A 24,198-nucleotide genomic window follows, 5' to 3' on the forward strand; every position below is an offset into this window, starting at 1 on the left:
AATAACGCGCGATCAAAAAGACGCATATAAATATCCATGGTACCGCTGAAAACGTCATCTTGTCCAGCAAAAAACGAGCCGCCATACAGAATCATCAGCGAAAAACTAAAAAAGTTATAGCTCGCAGAATAAAGTGATGCAAAAATAATTATTTTTTTATATAAAATAGAATCATAGAATCGTAGAGTTGGAAGGGACCTCCTGGGCCATCTGGTCCAACCCCCTGCTCAAAGCAGGATTCGCTAAATCATCCCAGTTAGATGTCTGTCCAGCCTCTGTTTGAAGACTTCCATTGAAGGAGAACTCACCACTTCTCGTGGCAGCCTGTTCCACTCATTGATCACTCTAACTGTCAAAAAGTTTTTTCTAATATCTAATCTGTGTCTCCTCCCATTCAGCTTCATCCCATTGCTTCTAGTCTTTCCTTGTGCAAATGAGAATAAAGTTGATCCTTCTACAATGTGACAGCCCTTTAGATATTTGTAGACAGCTATTAAGTCTCCTCTCAGTCTTCTCTTTTGCCAACTAAACATTCCCAAATCCTGCAACCTTTCCTCATAAGACAGGGTTTGCAGACCGGTCACCATTCTGGTCGCTCTTTTCTGAACTTGCTCCAGTTTGTTGATGTCTTTTTTCAAATGTGGTGCCCAAAATTGGACACAATATTCCAGATGAGGTCTGACCAAAGAGGAGTAGAGGGAAATAATTACTTCACGTGATCTAGACTGTATGCTTCTGTTAATACATCCTAGAATTGCATTTGCCTTTTTTGCTGCTGCATCACACTGTTGACTCATATTCAGTCTGTGATCTATTAGTATACCCAAGTCTTTTTCACATGTGCTGTCACTTAGCCCTATTCCTCCCATTCTATATATGCTTTTTTCATTTTTATTGCCCAGATGTAGTACTTTGCATTTCTCCCTGTTAAAAACCATTCTGTTAGTTGCTGCCCACTTCTCCAGTTTATTTAAATCTTTTTGAATCCTCTCTCTCTCTTCTCTAGTATTAGCTATCCCTCCTAGCTTTGTGTCATCAGCAAATTTAATCAGTTTACCCTCAATTCCTTCATCTAAATCGTTGATAAAGATGTTGAACAATACAGGGCCCAGGACAGAGCCCTGTGGTACCCCACTTGAGACATTCTTCCAACTGGATGTGCAGCCATTTACGACCACTCTTTGGGTCCGATCACTAAGCCAGTTATGAATCCACCTAACAGTTGCCTTGTCCATTCCATACTTAGTCATTTTTTCAATAAGGATTGTATGAGAGACTTTGTCAAATGCTTTGCTAAAGTCAAGATATACTATATCTACAGCATTTCCTTGATCCACCCAATCAGTAATACCATCATAGAAGGAAATTAAATTAGTCTGACATGACTTATTAGTTACAAACCCATGCTGACTCTGTTTAATCACTTCATTCTTATCCAGGTATTGACATACATGTTGTTTAATAATTTGTTCAAAGATCTTTCCTGGTATAGAAGTCAGACTCACCGGCCTATAGTTGCCTGGGTCCACCTTCTTCCCCTTTTTGAAGATAGGAACAACATTTGCTCTTCTCCAGTCTTCTGGCACTTCTCCTGTTCTCCAAGAATTTTCAAAGATTATGGAGAGGGGTTCAAAAATTTCTTCTGCTATCTCCTTCAGTACTCTGGGGTGTAATTCATCTGGACCTGGAGACTTGAATACATTTAGGTTAGCTAAGTGTTTCCTCACTATCATTCTGTTTATAGATATCCTGGATTCTTCTATTCCCTTAATAGGACAGTGAATAACAGTTGATGTTACATTTCCTTTCTGAGAGAAAACAGATGCAAAATAGGAATTTAAAAGTTCAGCCTTCTCAACATCCTGTCTTACCATTTCATCATTTTCATCCTGTAAAAATCCTATAGCATCTTTGACTTTTCTTTTACTTTTGACATATCCCCAAAATCCTTTATTATTGCTTTTGACATCTCTTGCAAGCCTCAATTCATTTTCAGCTTTAGCTAATCTGATTTGTGCCTTGCAGGTTCTGCAGACAGCATTATATTCTTCTTTAGATATGCCTCCTTCTTTCCATTTTATAAACATTTTTTGCTTCCTTTTTAGCATGTGCTTAAGTTCTGTGTTCATCCATCCTGGTTTCCTTAAATGCTTCCTATTCTTCCCTCTTTTCGGAATTGTTAACAACTGTGCTTTGAGAATTTCATTTTTCAAGATTTCCCATCCTTCCTGGACATTTTTGTCTTTAAGGATATCCAGCCATTGGATCCCTCCAATTCTCTTTCTGAATCCCTTAAAATCTGCCTTTCTGAAATCTAACCTTGACGTCTGAGTCTTCACAGGTCTTCCGCCTCTAGTTATCCAAAATTCTAAAATAGCATGGTCGCTACCTCCTAGGGTCCCAGCCACTTTTACCTCCTCAACCATTTCCTCCCTGTTTATAAGGATTAGATCCAAGGTAGCAGTTCCCCTTGTTTTCTCCTTTACCTTTTGGAAGATAAAGTTGTCAGCAAGAGAGGATAAGAATTTCCTTGACCTGTTAGTTTTGCCTGAGAGAGATTCCCAACAAATGTCTGGATAGTTGAAATCTCCCATGACAACTATGTCATATTTTTTGGAGAACTTGGCCATTTGATGCATAAAGAGTTCATCCATATCTTCAGCTTGCACAGGCGGCCTGTAGTAAATGCCTACAATGGTGTCCTTTCCATTGTTCTGTCCTTGTATTCTTACCCAAACAGTTTCCACAGAACTCCCAGTCTCTGAAGCTTCAATCTCTGTGCAGATATACGCATTTCTAACATACAATGCGACACCCCCTCCTCGTTTATCAAGTCTGTTTCTTGCAAATAAGTTGTATCCTTCTAGTCTTGTATTCCAATCATGTGTATTGTCCCACCAAGTTTCAGTGATTCCAATGACATCATATTTCTTTTCCTGTGTTAGTAGTTCCAATTCTCCTTGTTTGTTGCCCATGCTTTGTGCATTAGTATAGAAACATTTTAGTTTGTGATTGGTTTCTCTTTCTCCAATATTTTTTTTAATTAGATTCTTTCGTCTTTGTTCTTCCTTTCCACTTCTAATAGCAGAGTTCTCAGTAGCATTTGTCAGGTGTATGGCTTTTTCTGGTCTTTTGCTTCCCTTCCCATGTTGTTCTAGTTTAAAGCTCTCCTTACAAGTGTAGCAAGGCGACTTCCAAATACCTGCTTTCCAGTCTTCGTAAGGTGCACCCCATCTCTAGCAAGTAGTCCATCGTATAAGTAGTTCACTCCGTGATCCAGAAATCCAAATCGTTGCTGACGGCACCATCGACGTAGCCAGTTGTTCACCTGCAGAATCTTATTCCACCTCCTTGTTCCATGGCCATCCACTGGGAGGATGGAAGAGAAGACCACCTGCGCTCCCAGTTCTTTCACTTTCTTGCCTAAGTCTTCAAAGTCTCTGCAGATGGTTTCCAGGTCGTTTCTTGCGGTGTCATTTGTCCCCACATGTAGTAGCAGGAATGGGTAGTCATCTGTAGGTCTGAAGAGTCCTGATATCCTGTCAGACACATCTTTAATTTTTGCACCTGGAAGACAGCACATTTCTCTTGAAGTTATATCCGGTCTGCAGATAGCGGCCTCTGTTCCTCTCAACAGGGAATCCCCCATGACCACCACTCTCCGTTTCTTCTTCACAATAGTTTTCATTGCATAAAACCGCCAAAACATAAAAAAACGACCTAAATGAGGTATCGCTGTAACCGTACTGACACGAAGAATAAAACCGCTTTATCAATTTTACCACACGCGGAACGGTGTAAACGCACCCCCCCAAAAGAAATTCATGAAACGCTGGTTTTTGTTCATTCTGCGTCCCAAAAATCGGAATAAAAGCGATCAAAAAATGTCACGTGCCCGAAAATGGTACCAATAAAAACGTCAACGCGTCCCGCAAAAAATAGGACCTCACATGACTCAGTGGGTCAAAATACGGAAAAATTATAGCTCTCAATATGTGGTGATGCAAAAACTATTTTTACAATAAAAAGCATCTTTCAGCGTGCGACAGCAGCCAAAAATAAAAACCGCCATAAATAGTAAATCAAACCCCCCGTTATCACCCCCTTAGTTAGGGAAAAATTATAAAATAAAAAAATGTGTTTATTTCCATTTTTCCATTACGGTTAGGGTTAGGGCTAGGGTTAGGGCTGAGATTAGGGTTAGGGGTGTGTTAGGGTTCGGGTTGGAGTTAGAATTGGGGGTTTCCACTGTTTGGGCACATCAGGGGCTCTCCAAATGCAACATGGCGTCTGATTTCAATTCCAGCCAATTCTGAGTTGAAAAAGTCAAATGGTGTTCCTTCCCTTCCAAGCTCTGACATGCGCCCAAACAGTGTTTTACCCCCACATGTAGGGTATCAGCCTACTCAGGACAAATTGCAAAACAATTTTTGGGGTCCAATTTCTCCTGTTACCCTTAGGAAAATAAAAAATTGGGGGCAAAAATATCATTTTTGTGGAAAAAAATGATTTTTTTATTTTCACGTCCGAGCATTATAAACTTCTGTGAAGCACTTGGGGGTTCAAAGTGCTCACCACACATCTAGATAAGTTCCGTGGGGGGTCTAGTGTCCAAAATGGGGTCACTTGTGGGGAGTTTCAATAGTTTAGGTACATCAGGGGCTCTCCAAACGCACATGACACCCGCAGACCATTCCATCAAAATCTGCATTCCAAAACGTCACTGCTTCCCTTCCGAGCCCCGACGTGTGTCCATACAGTAGTTTTCTCCCACATATGGGGCGTCAGCGTACTCAGGACAAATTGGACAACAACTTTTGGGGTTCAATTTCTCCTGTTACCCTTGGGAAAATAAAAAAATTGGGGACTAATTGATCATGTTTGTGGAAAAAATACGATTTTTTTATTTTCATGCCCGGGCATTATAAACTTCTGTGAAGCCCTTGGGGGTTCAAAGTGCTCACCTCACATCTAGATAAGTTCCTTAGGCGGTCTAGTTTTCAAAATAGGGTTATTTGTGGGGGGTTTCCACTGTTTAGGTACATTAGGGGCTCTCCAAAGGCAACATGACACCCGCAGACCATTCCATCAAAGTCTGCATTCCAAAACGTCACTACTTCCCTTCCGAGCCCTGACGTGTGTCCATACAGTAGTTTTCTCCCACATATGGGGCGTCAGTGTACTCAGGACAAATTGGACAACAAATTTTGGGGTTCAATTTCTCCTGTTACCCTTGGGAAAATAAAAAAATTGGGGACTAATTGATCATGTTTGTGGAAAAAATAAGATTTTTTTATTTTCATGCCCGGGCATTATAAACTTCTGTGAAGCCCTTGGGGGGTTCAAAGTTCTCACCACACATCTAGATAAGTTCCTTAGGGGGTCTAGTTTCCAAAATGGTGTCATTTGTGGGGGGTTTCCACTGTTTTGGTACACCAGGGGTTTTCCAATCGCGACATGATGTCCGATCTCAATTCCAGCCAAAAACGTCAAATGGCGCTGCTTCCCTTCCGAGCTCTGCCATGCGCCCAAATAGTGGTTTACCCCCACATGTGGGGCATCAGCGTACTCAGGACAAATTGCACAATAACTTTTAGGGTCCCGTTACCCTTGGGAAAATAAAAATTGGGGTGAAAAGATCATTTTTGTGGAAAAAATATGATTTTTTAATTGTACCGCTGTACGTTATAAACTTCTGTAAAGCCCTTGTGGGTTCAAAGTTCTCACCACATATCTAGATAAGTTCCTTGGGGGGTCTAGTTTCCAAAATGGGGTCACTTGTAGGGGGTTTCCACTGTTTAGGTACATCAGGGACTCTCCAAACGTGACATGGCGTCCGATCTGAATTCCAGACAATTTTGCATTGAAAAAGTCAAACGGCGCTCCTTCCATTCTGAGCTCTGCCATGCGCCGAAACAGTCGTTCCCCCCCCACATATCAGGTATCAGCGTACTCAGGACAAATTGCACAATAACTTTTACAGTCCAATTTCTCCTGTTACCCTTGGTAAAATAAAAAAAAATTGAACCTGAAGTATTTTTTTTGTGAAAAAAGTTAGATGTTCATTTTTTTAAAAATATTCAAAAAAATTCCTGTGACGCACCTAAAGGGTTAACTTCTTGAATGTGGTTTTGAGCACCTTAAGGGGTGCAGTTTTTAGAATGGTGTCACTTTTGGGTATTTTCTATCATATAGACCCCTCAAAGTGGCTTCAAATGTGATGTGGTCCGTAAAAATAAAATGGTGTTGTAAAAATGAGAAATCGCTGGTCAACTTTTAACCCTTATAACTTCCTAACAAATTTTGGTTCCAAAATTGTGCTGATGTAAAGTAAACATGTGGGAAATGTTAGTTATCAAGTTTTTTGGGTGCCATATCTCTGTGATTTAAGGGCATAAAAATTCAAAGTTGGAAAATTGCGAAATTTTCAAAATTTTCGCCAAATTTCCGTTTTTCTCACAAATAAACGCAAGTTATTTGAATGAACTTTTACCACTAACATGAAGTACAATATGTCACGAGAAAACAATGTCAGAATCACCGGGATCCATGGAAGCGTTCCAGAGTTATGACCTCATAAAGGTACAGTGGTCAGAATTGTAAAAATTGGCCCGGTCATGAACGTGCAAACCACCCTTGGGGGTGAAGGGGTTAATATTTTTTACAGATGACACTGGCTTCGGGGATCAAAGTGACAAGTGATGGTATGTACTCTATGTTATATGTACTGTATGTCTATATGTATGTATTGTATGAATGTATTGTATGTAGTATGTACTATGTATGTATGTTGTATGAATGTATTGTATGTAGTATGTATGTATGTTGTATGAATGTAGTATATATTTAGTATGTATGTATGTAGTATATATGTAGTATGTATGTATGTAGTATATATGTAGTATATATGTAGTATGTATGTTGTATGAATGTAGTATATATGCAGTATGTATGTATGTTGTATGAATGTAGTATATATGTAGTATGTATGTATGAATGTAGTATGTATGTAGTATGTTGTATATATGTAGTGTGTGTTGTATGAATGTAGTATATATGTAGTATGTATGTATGTTGTATGAATGTAGTATATATGTAGTATGTATGCATGTTGTATGAATCTAGTATATATGTAGCATGTATGTAATATGTATGTATGTTGTATGAATGCAGTATGTATGTTTTTTTTTTTTTTTACATTCAACACGTTAGCCGGATGATGGGACTACTACTGTCCCATCATTGGCTAATGTGTCAATCACTGTCATTGTAGCAGGCATAGCCCGATGGGACTTGTAGTCACATCGGACGATGCCCGCACACACACACAACCCCCGGCAGGCCCGCACAGACCCGCACAGACCTCGCATCATGATGACATCATTTCAGCAGCTAATCACAAGCCATGCCATTAGTTAACATGGCTAACACAACTGGCTGATAGCATTATGGGACCCCCGAGAGGCCCGCACACACAGACACACACAGACACACAGTGTGTCTGCCCACGCACCGCCCACACTCTTCCCCCCTCCCGAACTGGATGTGCAAGTAAAGGGTTTATTTTAATTCCGATATTTGTGCCCCATTGACTTGCATGGGTTTCAGGTATCGGAATCGGCGATACCCGAAACTTTTTGGGTATCGGTCCGATGCAATCCAATCCGATACTTCACGATATCGGATGGTATCACTCAACACTAACCACAAGTGACAAGAACACTAGCAAAATGTCAGGAAGGAAAAGTAGACATATTGATATCCCAGAAGTTCAAATTACTGTAAGAGCTGAAAAAGAAACTTTCACTAGGCTTTTTTTATTGATATTAACTCCTCCAGTTGTTGCTGGTCTACTGATTTTGTAACAGTTTTTGTTTTCAGTGTCCACGGTTCCAAAGTTAAGACTAAACTTTCATCCACCTCATCAGGTAATAAGAAATACAAGTTTTCCTTACAACCAGCTGGGTGTAAACCAGAGAACTAACGTCATACAGGAAGAAAAGCTAATGCCCAGAGAGAAGTTCTGGGGTTTAGTCTACATCAGCTCTGCCAGGGACTTATGTAACAGTAGTGTACAGTTTTCTCCTGTAACTGGGGTTCCTAAGAAACAGTACAGTTATAATAAAACTGGACATGTCAGTGAAATCATGAAAAAAAGTTATGGCTGCTGAAAGCAGAGAGGGTAAATGACTAAAATTGGCTAGCCCTTAAGGCCCTTTCTGGCCTGGTCAATATGGAGGTTAATTTGACGCTGTTGATTTAAAAGGACATCCTAATGTGTGTTATACTAGTTTAATCTATAGGCTCAAACAATTTTTTCTTGTTTTTTTTTATGATTATAATTTTATTTCATATCATGCATATTAATTAATTTTCTGTACATGAATATATAGATGAGACTTCTTGCCTGAAAGTTGAGAAATATGCGTTAGAGCAGGCATTTGGAGATAAGAAATGTCAGCAAAAACACAACCTAGTAATGTGAAAAATCATTGAAGGGTGTTTTGGGCAAGCTCGGCGATCTATTACTACTCAAGGACAGGGAGATCCATCATCTATGGTAATGGTGCGAATTGTATTCTAGTGACAGAACTTTTAGTGTAAGCGAGAGATATACAGAAAAACAAAGTATTGTGCCGATCCCTAGGTGTCCCCCACATATTGTGCAAAGTTCTAACCTACTGTATATCTATTTCATGTACATCAAAGTCATCCATAAGACTAGAGATAAAAATTACCACAATTTGGCCTCAATGTTTCACAAAAAGTGTGACTTGCAATCTTGACACTCATAATGTCACACCTGTCCTAACCACGGTATAAGTCAGCAAATTCAGGTAACAAATCAAGCTACTCATTGTTTATGGGTATATCATTTACCAGGATTAAGGGAGGGTCTTCCTTCTATAATTCCAGGCACTTCCAATACCAAGAATCCACCACGTTTCTGCAAGCAAACACCACTCAGGCTTAAATCTTTAATTTCTATTTCATTGTGGATTTCCTCAAGCCAAAGTAAAGTTGACATTTTAGTTCGATAATTTGATAGCGTAAGCAACTGTTCATAAAAAAAAGACATAGAATTATACATATGTTATATATATATACAATTATACAATGTAGCAATGTTCTAATGTGCTAAAAAGGCCTATTTAAAAGGGGTTGCCCATAAAATAAATATATGCTTAAAAGGTTACATTAACCAGCATTTTGATAATCCACTTAAACTTAGAATGGTCACAAAAAGCAAATAATTAATGTGGATAACTTAATGCAATATGGCAGAAGTCAAAATACAACTTCAAATAAAACCGTTTTGAAAATGCCCCCCCCCCCAAAAAAAAAATAAATAAATAAAACGAAGTAGGGTCTCCTATAATAAATAACAGATAAAGGCTAGGCAGACAGCTGCGGGCGGATATTAATACCCTAGGAAGGGGCAATGGATATTGTCCCCCCATGCTAAAACATCAGCTCTCAACCACCCTAGAAAATGCGCATTCATAAGATGCGCCAATTCTGGCACTTAGCCTCGCTCTTCCCACTTGCCCTGGTGCGATGGCAAGTGGGGTGATAGTTGGGGGGGTTGATGTCACTGTTGTATTGTCAGGTGACATCAAACTCAGAGGTTACCAATGGAGAGGCATCTAGAAGACGCCCCATTACTAAACCCATAGTGATATTATATTTAAAAAAATAAATAAATAAATACACCACCCCAGAATAAAGTCCTTTAATTGAAAAAAATAACACAAACTCCTCTAATAAATCCTAAATAAACCATACTTACGTCATCGCCCATTCCAGTGAAGCCATTGTCTCCTGTAAGGGAAATAAAATAATAAACAACCATATTCCTCACCTATCCGCTGAGAAGAAGATAATCCATTTTTCCCGCGACGGGTCTACATCTAGATATCACGCTGCATTGTTGCATGCAACGTGCCATCCAGCAGAGACACTGAGCAGCGTGTGCTACCGCTGCTCAGTGTCTCGTGGTGAACTCGTATGACCTGACTGACATCACCACAAGCATGAGAAAGTTCACATGCTCGAAGTGCCATCAGAAAGGACCTGGGAGTTCACAGCCAATTAACTCACTTCACCTGACTAACGTCAGTGTGAGCGTGGTGGGAAAATTTCTAATTTATTACAGGAGACGAGGGATTCAATGGAATGGGCATTAGGTGAGTATAACTGAGTTTGTTATTTTTTTTATTTCACAAAGTCTTAGTTACTCACCGGTTAACGGTATTTTTCGGAGTCCATGACAGCACCACCTGAGAGGGGATCCGCCCTTCAGGAACAGGAAATCCTACAGATACATAAGGGCGGCACCTCTCCCACGCATCAGTTGGTTTACAGAGCACAAGAGGACCACCAAGGTTAATAGCATAATTTATGTACAATACTTTACACAACTATTCGTTACAAGTGTACATATAAGAGGAAGAAGTGCACACCCAAACTAAACTAAAGGGAGGGAATATACGGGTGCTGTCATGGACTCCGAAAAATACCGTTAACCGGTGAGTAACTACGACTTTATTCGGTCGTCCATGACAGCACCACCTGAGAGAATTACAGAGAGTAATAATTACTTTATGGAGGGACTACAGCCTGCAGAACCCTGACACCAAAGGAGAGGTCTGAGGAAGCACCCAGGTCTAGTCTATAATGGTTGTAGAAGGTGCTCGGAGAGGACCAAGTAGCTGCCTCACATATTTGGTCGATCGAGACTTCCAATCTATCTGCCCACGAGGAGCCGGTTTGCCCTTTGAGGTGTATGCTAATGAAATGGCCTCCCTAATCCACCTTGCTAGCGAGCTTTTTGAAGCCCTAAGGCCCTTTCTGGTGCCCTGATAGGAGATAAACAAGGCATTATCCCTTTTCCAGGGGACGGTAACTGACAGGTACTCTAGGAGACATCTCTTAACATCTAGCGAGTGTAGTTTCCTTTCCTTATCGTTCGTGGGATTAGGGAGGAAGGACTATCTCCTGAGTTCTATGGAAACTGGAGGCTACTTTAGGCAGGTATGCTGGATCGGGTGTAAGAATTACCCTGTCGTCCCTCAATTGTATGTCGGGAGGAAGTCTAGATAACGCCTGGATGTCACCGCTATCAGAAGAGCTACTTTAAGAGACAGGTTTTTTGTGGAGGCTGATGAGATAGGCTCAAACGGGGCCTCCGTCATGGCCGTGAGGACTAGGTTTAGATCCCATGGCATAAATTTATTTCTTACTACCGGACTGGACCTGCCTGTTGCCTTAATAAACCTATTGATCCAATAGCTACTGGCGATGTTGCAGTTAAAAAGGGCCCCTAGGGCTGACACCTGTACTTTAAGGGTGCTGGTGGAAAGCCCCATATCCAGACCTTTTTGTAAGAATTCTAGGATCTGCGCTATCGGTGTGGACTGCCCAGCTACTATTCCTGAACCCTGAAGGAATCTTTTCAGGATCCTAACGTAGATTTTGGTTGTAACTGGTTTTCTGCTTTTGAGCAGGGTGTTAACTAGCGCTGGGGAGAAACCTTTCTCCTTTAGTAGTGCCCGTTCAAAATCTGCCGTCAGATGTAGGCCAGCCACCTGAGGATGGTAAACTGGGCCATGGGATAGGAGATCTGGGATGTTTGGTAGGACCCAATTGTCGGACACCGACATGGTCCTGGGCCAAAACGGGGCGATCACTATAGTCCTCGCCTTGTCCTTCCTGACTTTCCTCATCACCAAGGGTAGTAGAGACAGGGGAGGGAAGGCGTATGCTAGCCCAAAGTCCCATTTGATCAGAAGAGTGTCTACTGCCAGAGGGCTTTATCTGGGATTTAGAGAGAACTGAGGCACCTTCCTGTTCTCTCTGATGGTGAAGAGGTCCACTTCTGGCTGCCCCCATTTTTGTACGATCAGGTCTTAAGATGGAGGTTTTTAAAGACCATTCCCCTTGCCTTAGAAGGTTGCGACTTAGAAGTCTGCTGTGGTGTTTTCTTTTCCTTTTATGTGCAGAGCTGTTAAAGACAGGAGATGTTGTTCTGCCCATTGAAACAGCCGCTCTGCTACCTTCATCAGGGGTCTGGAACGAGTCCCACCTTGGTGGTTGATGTAAGCCACGGTGACCTGATTGTCAGAGAATATTCGAACATGGTGACCCTGTAGATACACAAGAAGGTTTTTAACTGCTTGCTCTACGGCTGTTAGCTCTTTCAGGTTGGAGGACATTTCCAACTGATGGTTCTCCCATAGGTCATGGATTAAGACCTCTCCCATGTGGGCCCCCCAACCCATAGGGCTTGCGTCTGTGGTGACTACCCAGGTTATGTTATATTCCCAGGGCACCCCTCTGGCTAGATTGTTTACGTCTAGCCACCAATCAAGGGATTTCAAAGTACGTTGGGACAAAGTCAACTGGCCTTCTAGATAACCGCCCAGGGTTTTTTGATGTTGTAAAACCTCGCCCTGTAGCACCCTTGTATGGAACTGGGCCCACCGGACCGTGGGGATGCAGGACGAAGGAGAACCTAGGAGGGACACTGCCTTCCTAAGAGACATGGTGGGGTTCTTGGAGGCGTTCAGGACATGGTGACGTAGGCAAACTAATTTTTCCGGTGGAAGAGGACACTCCTGATTCTGCGAATCTAGGGTTAGGCCCAAGAACTGCTGAACTTTCATGGGCTGTAGACGGGACTTCTTAATGTTTAGTAGCCACCCTAACCGTTCCAGAGCTGATTTTGCTTTTTGTAATTGATCCAGACAATGGTCTGCCGTTCTGCCTACAATAAGGAAGTCATCCAGGTAGGGGATTATCAGGATGTCTGCTGTTGTGAGTTCATTCTCTGGTTCACCAGTTGTGAATTCTCCTTCCAGACTCCCTCTGGTGGTGACGGGAGGTAGTGAAGCTGATTTGATTGGTGGAGATCTGCCACCTGAGAATGAGGACGACAATTGGATCTCAGGAGTCTCAGATAGGATTTAAGACAGCCGACGCCCTATTCAGTTGCTGGCGATTCCTTCTGGCTTGTCAGCTCTTGGTTTTCAGCTCTGTTCCAGTGATCTAAAGCTAAGTTTTTCTGCTAATGTTCACACTTGATTTTGTTGGTCTATTCAGTTTTTTGCGTGGTCAGCCAGCCCCGGCTGGGGGCTGTGCTGAATTTCCACTCTTAGTTATCTGTATTTGCCAATTTGCTTTTTGTCCCTTATTAGATTGGCCTCTTTTTGTTCTGTCTCAGAATATTTCAGAGTGCTGATATAGTGGGAGAAGTCTAGTGACTTCAGGGTATAATTTTGCTATCAAAAGTGTTGGACAATATTTTTGTAGGGTTTTTTGCACGTTGCAGACAGTGTCTGTCCTTTCCTTTCCTTTCTAGCTAGTCTGGGCCCCATCGTTTGCTCAGCCTATTTTCCTACCTGTGTTTGTGTTTTCATCTTATTTCACCGTCAATACATGTGTGGGGGCTGTATTGACGGTGAAATAAGATGAAAACACAAACACAGGTAGGAAAATAGGGTCTGCTCTGGGGCAGTTAGTTTTCCCTTTTCTTGCTTTAGGCTTATTTAGTTCTCCGGCCGTGACGAGGCATCTAGGTTCACCGTAGGCATGCTCCATGGCTACTGCTAGTTGTGTAAAATCAGGGGTCTGCAATCTGCATAGTTACCAACCTCTCTGTTTTTTCTGGGCTTAGCATGTTTAGGTTTTTTCCTCCTCGGTGACCCATTCATAACAGTCTGCTTCTCGTAGATGGGCCATAACCTCCGCTATAACTTTCGTGAACACCCGGGGGGCGACTGCTATACCAAAGGGAAGGGCGACATATTGGAAATGCCGCACCGACCCCTCTAAATGAACCGCCACTGTAAGGAAACGCAGATGAGACGCATGAATGGGTACATGGTAATAGGCGTCTTTTAAATCCAACACCACCATGAAGCAGTTTTCAAACAGTAACTTTATTGTGTAATTGATCGTTTCCATTTTAAATGGATGAATGACCAGATATCTATTGAGTGCCTTCAGGTTGATTAAGGTCCTGTAAGAACTATCCGGTTTACGGACCAAAAATAGGGGGGAGTAGAAGCCTTCGCCCTTCTCTGCCTCTGGTACCTTTAACAGTACTCTTTTATGGCATAGGTCATGGATTTCGGTCTCTAGGGCAGCCTGTTCCGACAGGGAAGACCTGAGCGGGGTGACCTTAAAAGTGTTCCGGGGGGCACTGGCAAATTCTAGCCTTTGAACTGAAGCTACCAACCCCAGGATCCAGTTACTGTTTGAGATCCGTGACCAGGCTTGGTAGAAGGTTGACAGTCTACCTCCCACTGGAGCCGCTAGTCATTGGGGAGGGTTCTTGGCCTCACGGGATGCTTCCTGGCGTCCCCCTCCAAATATAAACCCGGTACCTTTTTTCATTTTATCTTCCCTTCTGCTCCGGTCTCTGGATGATCTTCTACGGAAAAATCTCTTCCTAGTAAAGGGACGTCTATAGGAAGGGGTGGGCAGGGAAGGGAATTTCTTTTTATCGTCGCCAGCTTTCTCCAGGAGTTCATCAAGGACTGGTCCGAATAGATATTCCCCCTCACACGGGATGGAGCAAAGCAGGGACCTGGCCTGGATATCCCCGGGCTAGCACTTCAGCCATATAGCCCTTCGGGCTGCATTTGATAGACCTACGGCTTTGGCCGCCATTCTTGCAGAATCTGCTGAGGCGTCGGCTAAAAAGGCTGCCGCATTTTGGATGGTAGGTAGGGTCTTCAAGATAGATTCTCTTGAGGCTCTGTCCTCTGTGATTCCAGCTGGTCCAGCCAGACCATCATAGATCTGGCCGTGCAGGTAGCTGCTACTGCCAGTCTCAGGGCGCCAGCTGACATTTCCCATGTCCTTTTCAGGTAGGAGTCTGCCTTTTTATCTAGTGGATCTTTTAAAGAAAGCATGTTGTCAAAGGGAATAGGGGATTTTTTGGACGCTTTAGCCACTGCTGCATCCAATTTCGGGGCTTTGTCCCATTTGTTTACCAAGGGGTCCTCAAAGTGATATCGCCGCTTAAAAGCCGGTGGTAGAGAGCCTGTTCTTTCTGGTTTCTTCCATTCCCTATTGATCAGGTTTTGGACTTTGTCGTTTAACGGGAACGACTTGCGTTTCCTGGGGTCTAAACCACCGAACATTAGGTCCTGCGCTGACCATTCTGGTTTCGTTTCTGTTACCCCCATGGTGGCCCTAACTGCCTTGACTAATTTGTCCACTTGTTCTAGACCCAGGCAGAAACGACTGGCGTCCTCCTCTGAAGAGGACGCAGACGAGGAGGTCGAGAGCTCTGAGGAATCTTCATTTCCTCTAGGGTCAGCTGAGGAGCCCGACCCTGAGAAACTTGCTTTCTTTTCCAAGATGATTCCCCCTGGGATGCGGACTTTAGGGCTTTAAGTTCCATCCTGATAATTTCCCTTAGACTCGTAGCGAAGTCAGGGGTTTCTTCCGCCACCGTCTGCCGTATACATGACTGGCACAGTTTTTTAGGGTAGGCGTCCGACAAGGGGCATTTGCAAAGGGTGCACTCCCTGTTTTTCGCTTTGTCAGCGCACTTCTTCCCCTATAGGAGGAAAAACATAAGGGGAACACTGCATCAGGGCACATTCACGAAGATCTCTTACCCTGAGCAGAAGGCGTAGGTACCGGATCACGTGGAGGGGGGAGGGGCGAGCTGGATCCTTCGGCCTGGAGGAATTTCTATGGTCGGATTGTCCAGTTCGTTTTTTCTTTTGCTGGGAGCTCGTCTGGGACCTCTCTGAGGTACGTTCCTGCTCTCGGTCCAGCTGGGTCACGGGAGCTTCTGGCTCATCCATAGCTGCAGATGAGCTAAAGCAGTTCTGCAGCGATTCTGTGCCCTTTTATATCCTCCCCCTGGAAATCCGGGTTAGCAGGTGTCATGGCCAGGGGCTAATTCCCCCTCCCTCCTGAGACGTCCATGGACTCTCCCCCTGTGCCTCGCCCCCCCCCCGCTATGACGGTGCCTGCGACGCCGCGCCCGGCGACGCACAGCGTACAGCCGGCCGGCATCCGACTTCCGGCCCGGCGCCACCGGCCCTGCCCCATCACTTCCGGCCTCTGTGAACGCGTGGGGGCGCGCGGGCCGCCAACGACACGGCGCCACCCGACCCGACACGGTGCTCCCCGCCCGCCACCAAGCTACAGCCGCAAATGTCTTATAGATACCTCTCCCTTACTAATCCATTGGCTTGATGTCACCAGACAATACAAAGGTGACATCAACACCACAAATATAAACCCCACTTGCCACCGCTACAGGGTAAGTGGGAAGAGTTAGGCAAAGTGCCAGAATTGGCACATCTAATAGATGTGCCTTTTCTGGGTGGCTATTTTTAGGCTAGGGTGGACAAATATCCATGGCCCCTTACCTGAGATTACCAACCCCCAGCTGTCTGCTTTAGCAAGGCAGGTTGTTAAAAATGTGGGGGAGCCCATGCCGTTTTTTAAATTATTTAAATAAAATTAAAAATTTAATAATAGCATGGGGACCCCTCTATTCTTTTTTTTTTTTTTTTTTTAAGTTTATAACCGTCTACAAACAAGATAAGAATCAGTAACATACATAGCATATAAAGTCAAAGAAGGACATAGTATCCAGAAAGTGTAGCTTGAAAGATTCAAAATAAGATGGGGTTATCCAGCATAACAGTCAGTCCCGACTCCAACTCCCCCCACAGGGAGACCTGTTGTGAATTCACTTTCTGGCCTACCTCTGGTTACTGGTGAAGGTAGTGGAGATGGTTGTGTTGACAGAGGGATCGCGAGTTCTCTTTCCGGGCTCCCTCTGGTGGTTACAGGAGGTAATGGAGCTGATCTAATTAACAGAGGCCTGCCACCTGATAATGAGGAGGACGATTGGACATTGGGAGTTTCTGACTGGATTTAAGACAGCCGACTCCCTCTATCCCTGCTGGTGAGTTTTTCCTGCCTCCTGAGGTCTTAGTTTCCAGCTCAGTCCCTGCATGCTCAAACTAAGTGTTCTTTTCCTATCGTTCACATTTAATTTGGTTTCGTCTATTTCAATTTTGTGTGGTCAGCCAGCCCCGGCTGGGGCTGTGCTGAATTTCCATCCTTATGTTACTGTTTGTGTCAGTTTGTTTTTGTCCCTTATTAGATTGGCCTCTCTTTGCTCTGCTTTCAGAATATACCAGAGTGCTGATAAAGTCTAGCGACTTTAGTATTTTTTCTATCAGACGTGTTGGGCATTTTTTGCAGGGTTTTTTGCGTGATTGCAGACAGTGTCTTTCCTTTCCTGTCCTGTCTAGTTAGTTTGGGCCCCATTGTTTGCTCAGCCTATTTTCCTACCTGCGTTTGCGTTTTCATCTTGTCTCACCGACAATATATGTTTGGGGGCTATCTATTCCTTTGGGGTCTGCTCTAAGGCAGTTTAGATTTAGATTTTCCCTTTCTTGCTTTAGGCTTATTTAGTTTTCCAGCTGTGTCAAGGCGTCTAGAATCATCGTAGGTACGCTCCACGGCTACTGCTAGTTGTGTGGATAGGATCAGGGGTCTGCAAGCCGCTTAGTTACCAACCTCTCTGGTTTTCTGTGGCTTAGCTTGGTCTTGCTTTCCTCTTCAGTGACCCAATCATAACAGGGACCCCTCTATTCTTGATAACAGCCTTACTAACAGCCCCCAGCTGTCAGTTTTGCCTGGCTGGTTATTAAAAATACAGGGGAACCCACGCCAGTTTTTTTTCTTTTATTATATAGTTAAAGCGCAGGCGGCTGATGAATACTCCCATCACCTGCCGAATTCTCTTACTGTTATTAGCAGCAGCAGGCATCCGATGATGGGAGTAGTCCCATTAGATGCTAATGACTGGAGGTAAACTTTTTATCTCCAATCACAGCTGCGGGCTCACGCTGTCATTTGACAGCGTGGGAACTGCGGCTATCTGACTGGCGGTAATGATTTTACCGCTGATCAGAAGAAATGTTTGCCGCGTTGTCATGCACATGACAGAGTGACAAACACTGGATGTTCGGGCCCCCCCAGTCAAGCGAATGGGATTCGGGTCCGGTACTGTTCTGGTTACCGAACTTTTTTTTTTTTTAACTGTTCAACATCCAATGGTCTGCCCATCGCTAATGAAAAACCTAATGTATTTCCCACCGATATTGGCAAAGAAATAAAACTAGAAAAAAAAAATATGAAAAGTAAGAGCATAAAAATTACACCAAAAGGAAAAAAAAAAAAAAATATAGCTCTTTAAACCGCGAAAAAAATTGAAAATGTGTCAGGTCGCAAACTGGGTCTAGTCTTGAATTGGTTAACTAAGAATATTCTTACAGATTAAAAATATCCCTAAATTAAGATAAAACGAGATCAGACAGATGTAAACTGTATCAAAAGTTCATTGTACATGTCCCTCCTAGAGACACCCACCTCTCCAAGACAAGGCTCTATCGCCAGTACATTCAAATTCTGCTCCACACATTTTCTGAGCCTTTCAGGTATAGGGTACAAAGGAATGAAACTGGGAAGATGTCTTCTAGATAGTCTAAAATTGTAAGAGAGGTTAAATTATTCCTTGATTAGGTTTTAATGATTGTTTTTTTGTGAAACTACTTTTTCAACTTCCATACATTTTAGCATAAAAATCAATATTGTATATACCTTTGCGGCCGCGAAAAGATTGGGATTGGAGCCCAGCTTCAATAAAAGGAGGAAGAATGTGAGCAAATAAGAAAATATACAACATGGGCTACAATATGAAAGATAATACAGACAGCAGTTCTTGGAATTGATAAGAGGAGAATTATTAAAGAGGATCTGCCATGGGAGAGTTGTGTCCCAGGCAGCTCTCTAAACCAATTACCGTATATGGCCATCAGGGAAAGGAAGCAGGATAAAAAGAGAAAGGCCAGCAATCCACTAAGGTAATAGTAGGTGCCCCTGCTCTCACTCCTGGCCTTAGTAACGAGTACATGATGATGGATGAAGACAAGCTTGGACTGATCCACAGGGGAACTGGTGAATCCCTCAGTGAACCCATGTGCAGGAGAGAGCCCCTATTTGAGAAGTATATACAGCTCTAGCAAAAATTAAGAGACCACCACATCAAAACCTTGTCATGACCTGAACCCCATTGAAAACCTCTGGAATGTAATCAAGAGGATGATGAATAGTCATAAGCCATCAACCAAAGAAGAACTGCTTAAATTATTGCACCAGAAGCAGTGTGAAAGACTGGTGGCAAGCATGACAAGACGCATGAACGTTGTGATTAAAAATCATGGTTACTCCACAAAATATTGATTTCTGAACTCTTCCTGAGTTAAAACATTAGTATTGTTGTTTCTAAATGATTATGAACTTGTTTTCTTTGCATTATATGAGGTCTGAAAGCGCTGTTTTTTTTTTTTTTTTATTTGACCTTTTTTCTTTGTCAGAAAAAAATACAAAATTTATTGCTTGGAAACTCGGAGACATGTCGTCAGAAAAACATAGAAAAACAAATACCAACCAGTCTGGCACTCCACTACCCCACACAAACACCACTCCAAAGCGCGTTTCGCTACCGCTTCCAACCAGACTGGTTGGTATTAGTTTTTCTATGCACCTTAACTACCGCACTTTATTCCATTAATCATGATTGATCAGATTGCAGCATTGACTATCTAATGTGCATTTTATTTCCATTATATGGGAATTATTAAATTTTTTATCATGTTATTCACTTTGTTTTCTTATTTAACTATATCATTTCCAGAATAATATGTTTTGGATACATTGACAGTATCATAAAATCTACCACATGGTGTTAATTTATAAAATCTCTGTCACTGTGCACTTTCTATTTATTTTATTTTATGTAGCAATCAGAATCATTTATCTGGATATTTTCATTCAGCTTTTTCTATATTTCTTTCTATGACACTTTATTCTTTTGCTGACTAGTATTCCATTCCATGCCCCTCGCATCACATATGTATTTTATTTAGTTTTTATGATTTTTTAAAAATTCAAAAATAAAAAAAATAAAAATCTTTATGATATCATTCTTTATGGTATTTTATGTAATCATGTTTTTAGTTGCTAATACAGTGATACATTTTTTATTAGTACTTTGAATATCTCTTTTTGGATTATATTTGATATTCTTAGTCTTTTATGATCAAAATATTTATGGTATTTCTTTTCTATGTAGGTGTTTTGTTTATTTTATTCCTTTGCCTTAAAAAAAACTATTGGTTTGCTTTCACAGTATTTTCTGCACTGTGAAGCGCCGTTCAATGAACCTTTCTGCATTTGGCTGAATCTGAGCAGAAAGTATAACTCTGTATACTTCATAATTCATCCGGCTGCTTCTGTCTTCAGCCACATCATCAATATACACTAGTGACCCAGTGCCATTGGAAGCCATGCACCGCTTCCTTCTGTTTTACAGATGATGTACTGTGTTTTGGATCATCATGGATCATCCAAGCCTTCTCCATACTTTCTCCTAACCATCATTCTGGTACAGGTTGATCTTCGTTTCATTTGTCCAAAGAATGCTTTTCCAGAACTGGTTTATTTAGATATTTTTTGGCAAAGTTTAATGTGGCCTTTCTATTTCTAAGGCTGATAATGGTTTACAACTTATGGTGAAACCTGTGTATTTGCTTTCATGAAGTCATCTCTTTATGATAGACTTAAATACTGAACCACCTACTTCATGGAGTGTGTTCTTCACTTGGGTCGGTGTTGTGAGGTGGTTTTTCTTCACCATGGAAAGTATTCTGTGATCATCCACCACTGTTGTCATCAGTGGATATCCACGTCTTTTTGAGTTTCCAAGCTCACCAGTGTATTTTTTTTTTTTAGAACGTATGTTTTGTTGAATTGGCTACTCCTAACAAATTTGCTAATAGATTTCTTTTTTACTCAGCCGAACTTCCGATGAAAGTTGCTTTGACTGCATGTTGTAAGTTCACAGCAACAGCTTCCAAATACAAGTGCCATACCGGGAAAGGTAAGAGAGGCCCAGATTCTGCGCACTGCAGGAATTTGCTCTACCGTCAACAGGGTAGATAAGTATGCTGGCGCAGGAGTGCGATGCTGGAGAGCCGTGATGCAAGCAGGAGGACGGCATCGCAAGATGGGAGGCGCTGGACCCTGACCTGCGACACCCATCGGACCAGATTGCCCCCTGGGTGAGTATAATAAAACTTTTTTCATCTTTCAGGTGAGATCGGGGGCTTATCTACAGCATTACAGAATGCTGTAGATAAGCCCTGAAAGGGGGTAGCCGTATCTTATATCGGCCAAACCTGGTGACAGGTTCCTTTTAAAGAACTTTTGAAATAATTGCCCAATTACTTTTTGTCCTGTTAAAAACAGGTACCTACCTATTAAAGAGCTGTAATTCCTAAATCCTTACTCTCATTTGGCTGTAAATACAGTCAAATTAAAGCTGATAGTCTACACTTTAAGCACATATTGATTATATGACTGTATCTTGAATATGTTTTGGCGAAAAGTTAAACTGCCCAAACTTGTGTCACTGTCCAAATATTAGCTGGACCTAACTATACATTTACACACTTGCCTTTTAGGCGGAGCAGATACAGATACCGGCATGTTGTTGCTTCGGTCCAGTTCTTGAAGTCTCTTTTTGCCCCTGGAAGAAAATTCCTTGGGCGGAAGTAATAAGAACTCTTCCTCACTTTCAACTGTGGCTTCAATGTAGCGTCCAATTACAAAATCTTGAAAACAAAGTAGTACGAGTTCTTTGCAGCGACCTGGGTTTCTGTGACAAATAAATATGATATTTCTAAATCTGGAGATCATTTGTATATTGTTGAAAAAAAAACAAAAAACAAACAAAAGCACTGTTATCAGTAATTGAAACATAGTTGGTTCATTGGGCCAGAAGAACAGGCGAATACCCTGTGCTCTTTTATTATGTTTCGAGTCCCTGCTGATGCATGATTTGCGGCTGTCCAACATCCCCAAATCATGTATCACAGGGACTCGAACATAACATACGAGCACTCCCAGAGGCTCGGATAACTCGTTATCTGAGCATGTACGCTTATCACTAGTTACCACCTATCTTGTGGACAAGTGATAACTTGTTTTCACTAGAGAATCCTTTTAATTACTGGGCAAAACTTACTCTATATACAGTGGGGCAAAAAAGTATTTAGTCAGTCAGCAATAGTGCAAGTTCCACCACTTAAAAAGATGAGAGGCGTCTGTAATTTACATCATAGGTAGACCTCAACTATGGGAGACAAACTGAGAAAAAAAAATCCAGAAAATCACATTGTCTGTTTTTTTTTCATTTTATTTGCATATTATGGTGGAAAATAAGTATTTGGTCAGAAACAAGCAATCAAGATTTCTGGCTCTCACAGACCTGTAACTTCTTCTTTAAGAGTCTCCTCTTTCCTCCACTCATTACCTGTAGTAATGGCACCTGTTTAAACTTGTTATCAGTATAAAAAGACACCTGTGCACACCCTCAAACAGTCTGACTCCAAACTCCACTATGGTGAAGACCAAAGAGCTGTCAAAGGACACCAGAAACAAAATTGTAGCCCTGCACCAGGCTGGGAAGACTGAATCTGCAATAGCCAACCAGCTTGGAGTGAAGAAATCAACTGTGGGAGCAATAATTAGAAAATGGAAGACATACAAGACCACTGATAATCTCCCTCGATCTGGTGCTCCACGCAAAATCCCACCCCGTGGGGTCAGAATGATCACAAGAACAGTGAGCAAAAATCCCAGAACCACGCGGGGGGACCTAGTGAATGAACTGCAGAGAGCTGGGACCAATGTAACAAGGCCTACCATAAGTAACACACTACACCACCATGGACTCAGATCCTGCAGTGCCAGATGTGTCCCACTGCTTAAGCCTGTACATGTCCGGGCCCGTCTGAAGTTTGCTAGAGAGCATTTGGATGATCCAGAGGAGTTTTGGGAGAATGTCCTATGGTCTGATGAAACCAAACTGGAACTGTTTGGTAGAAACACAACTTGTCGTGTTTGGAGGAAAAAGAATACTGAGTTGCATCCATCAAACACCATACCTACTGTAAAGCATGGTGGTGGAAACATCATGCTTTGGGGCTGTTTCTCTGCAAAGGGGCCAGGACGACTGATCCGGGTACATGAAAGAATGAATGGGGCCATGTATCGTGAGATTTTGAGTGCAAACCTCCTTCCATCAGCAAGGGCATTGATGATGAAACGTGGCTGGGTCTTTCAACATGACAATGATCCAAAGCACACCGCCAGGGCAACGAAGGAGTGGCTTCGTAAGAAGCATTTCAAGGTCCTGGAGTGGCCTAGCCAGTCTCCAGATCTCAACCCTATAGAAAACCTTTGGAGGGAGTTGAAAGTCCGTGTTGCCAAGCGAAAAGCCAAAAACATCACTGCTCTAGAGGAGATCTGCATGGAGGAATGGGCCAACATACCAACAACAGTGTGTGGCAACCTTGTGAAGACTTACAGAAAACGTTTGACCTCTGTCATTGCCAACAAAGGATATATCACAAAGTATTGAGATGAAATTTTGTTTCTGACCAAATACTTATTTTCCACCATAATATGCAAATAAAATGAAAAAAAAACAAAACAGACAATGTGATTTTCTGGATTTTTTTTTCTCAGTTTGTCTCCCATAGTTGAGGTCTACCTATGATGTAAATTACAGACGCCTCTCATCTTTTTAAGTGGTGGAACTTGCACTATTGCTGACTGACTAAATACTTTTTTGCCCCACTGTATATCTGGGATCTAAGGGGCCCCGTCACACATAGCGACGTACCAGCGATCCCGACAACGATATGACCTTGTCAGGATCGCTGGTGTGTTGCTACATGATCGCTGGTGGGCTGCCAAAGAGGCAGATCTCAGCAGCGATCAGGACAGCGACGACGCAGGTAACAAGCACGCACGTCGCTTAGTTACCCACTGTGTACCTTAGTTACCAGCGCGCTGGTGCAGGGAGCTGGTAACCAAGGTAAACAGCGGGTTTCTAAGTGCCTTGGTTACCAGCTCCCTGCACCAGCGCGCTGGTAACTAAGGTACACAGCGGGTAACTAAGTGACGCGTGCCCTTAGTTACCCACGGTTTACATTAGAAACCAGCGTCCAGCTCGCTGGTCTCCCGCCTGCCACACGCAGTGATGCATGCTGGCCAGCGGGAGACCAACTATCAAAAAAGTGT

At 42.6% G+C, this 24,198-nt stretch overlaps 1 protein-coding gene across 2 annotated transcripts in view; it reads right to left on the bottom strand.

Moving 5' to 3' along the window:
• Positions 1-24,198, bottom strand: part of MOV10L1 (Mov10 like RNA helicase 1) — a 260,035-nt gene that overhangs the window by 101,844 nt on the left and 133,993 nt on the right. For both annotated transcript variants that reach the window (XM_073573462.1, XM_073573463.1), the window contains 3 exons: positions 21,566-21,766; positions 18,418-18,532; positions 8,881-9,058 (listed from right to left, as the gene is read on the bottom strand). In XM_073573462.1, coding sequence (XP_073429563.1) covers positions 8,881-9,058; positions 18,418-18,532; positions 21,566-21,766 — 494 coding nt within the window. The remainder of the gene's footprint in view (positions 1-8,880; positions 9,059-18,417; positions 18,533-21,565; positions 21,767-24,198) is intronic.

This window comes from Dendrobates tinctorius, unplaced genomic scaffold, assembly GCF_039654945.1.
Source record: "Dendrobates tinctorius isolate UK_male_01 unplaced genomic scaffold, ASM3965494v1 ptg000035l, whole genome shotgun sequence".
Lineage (NCBI taxonomy): Eukaryota > Metazoa > Chordata > Amphibia > Anura > Dendrobatidae > Dendrobates > Dendrobates tinctorius.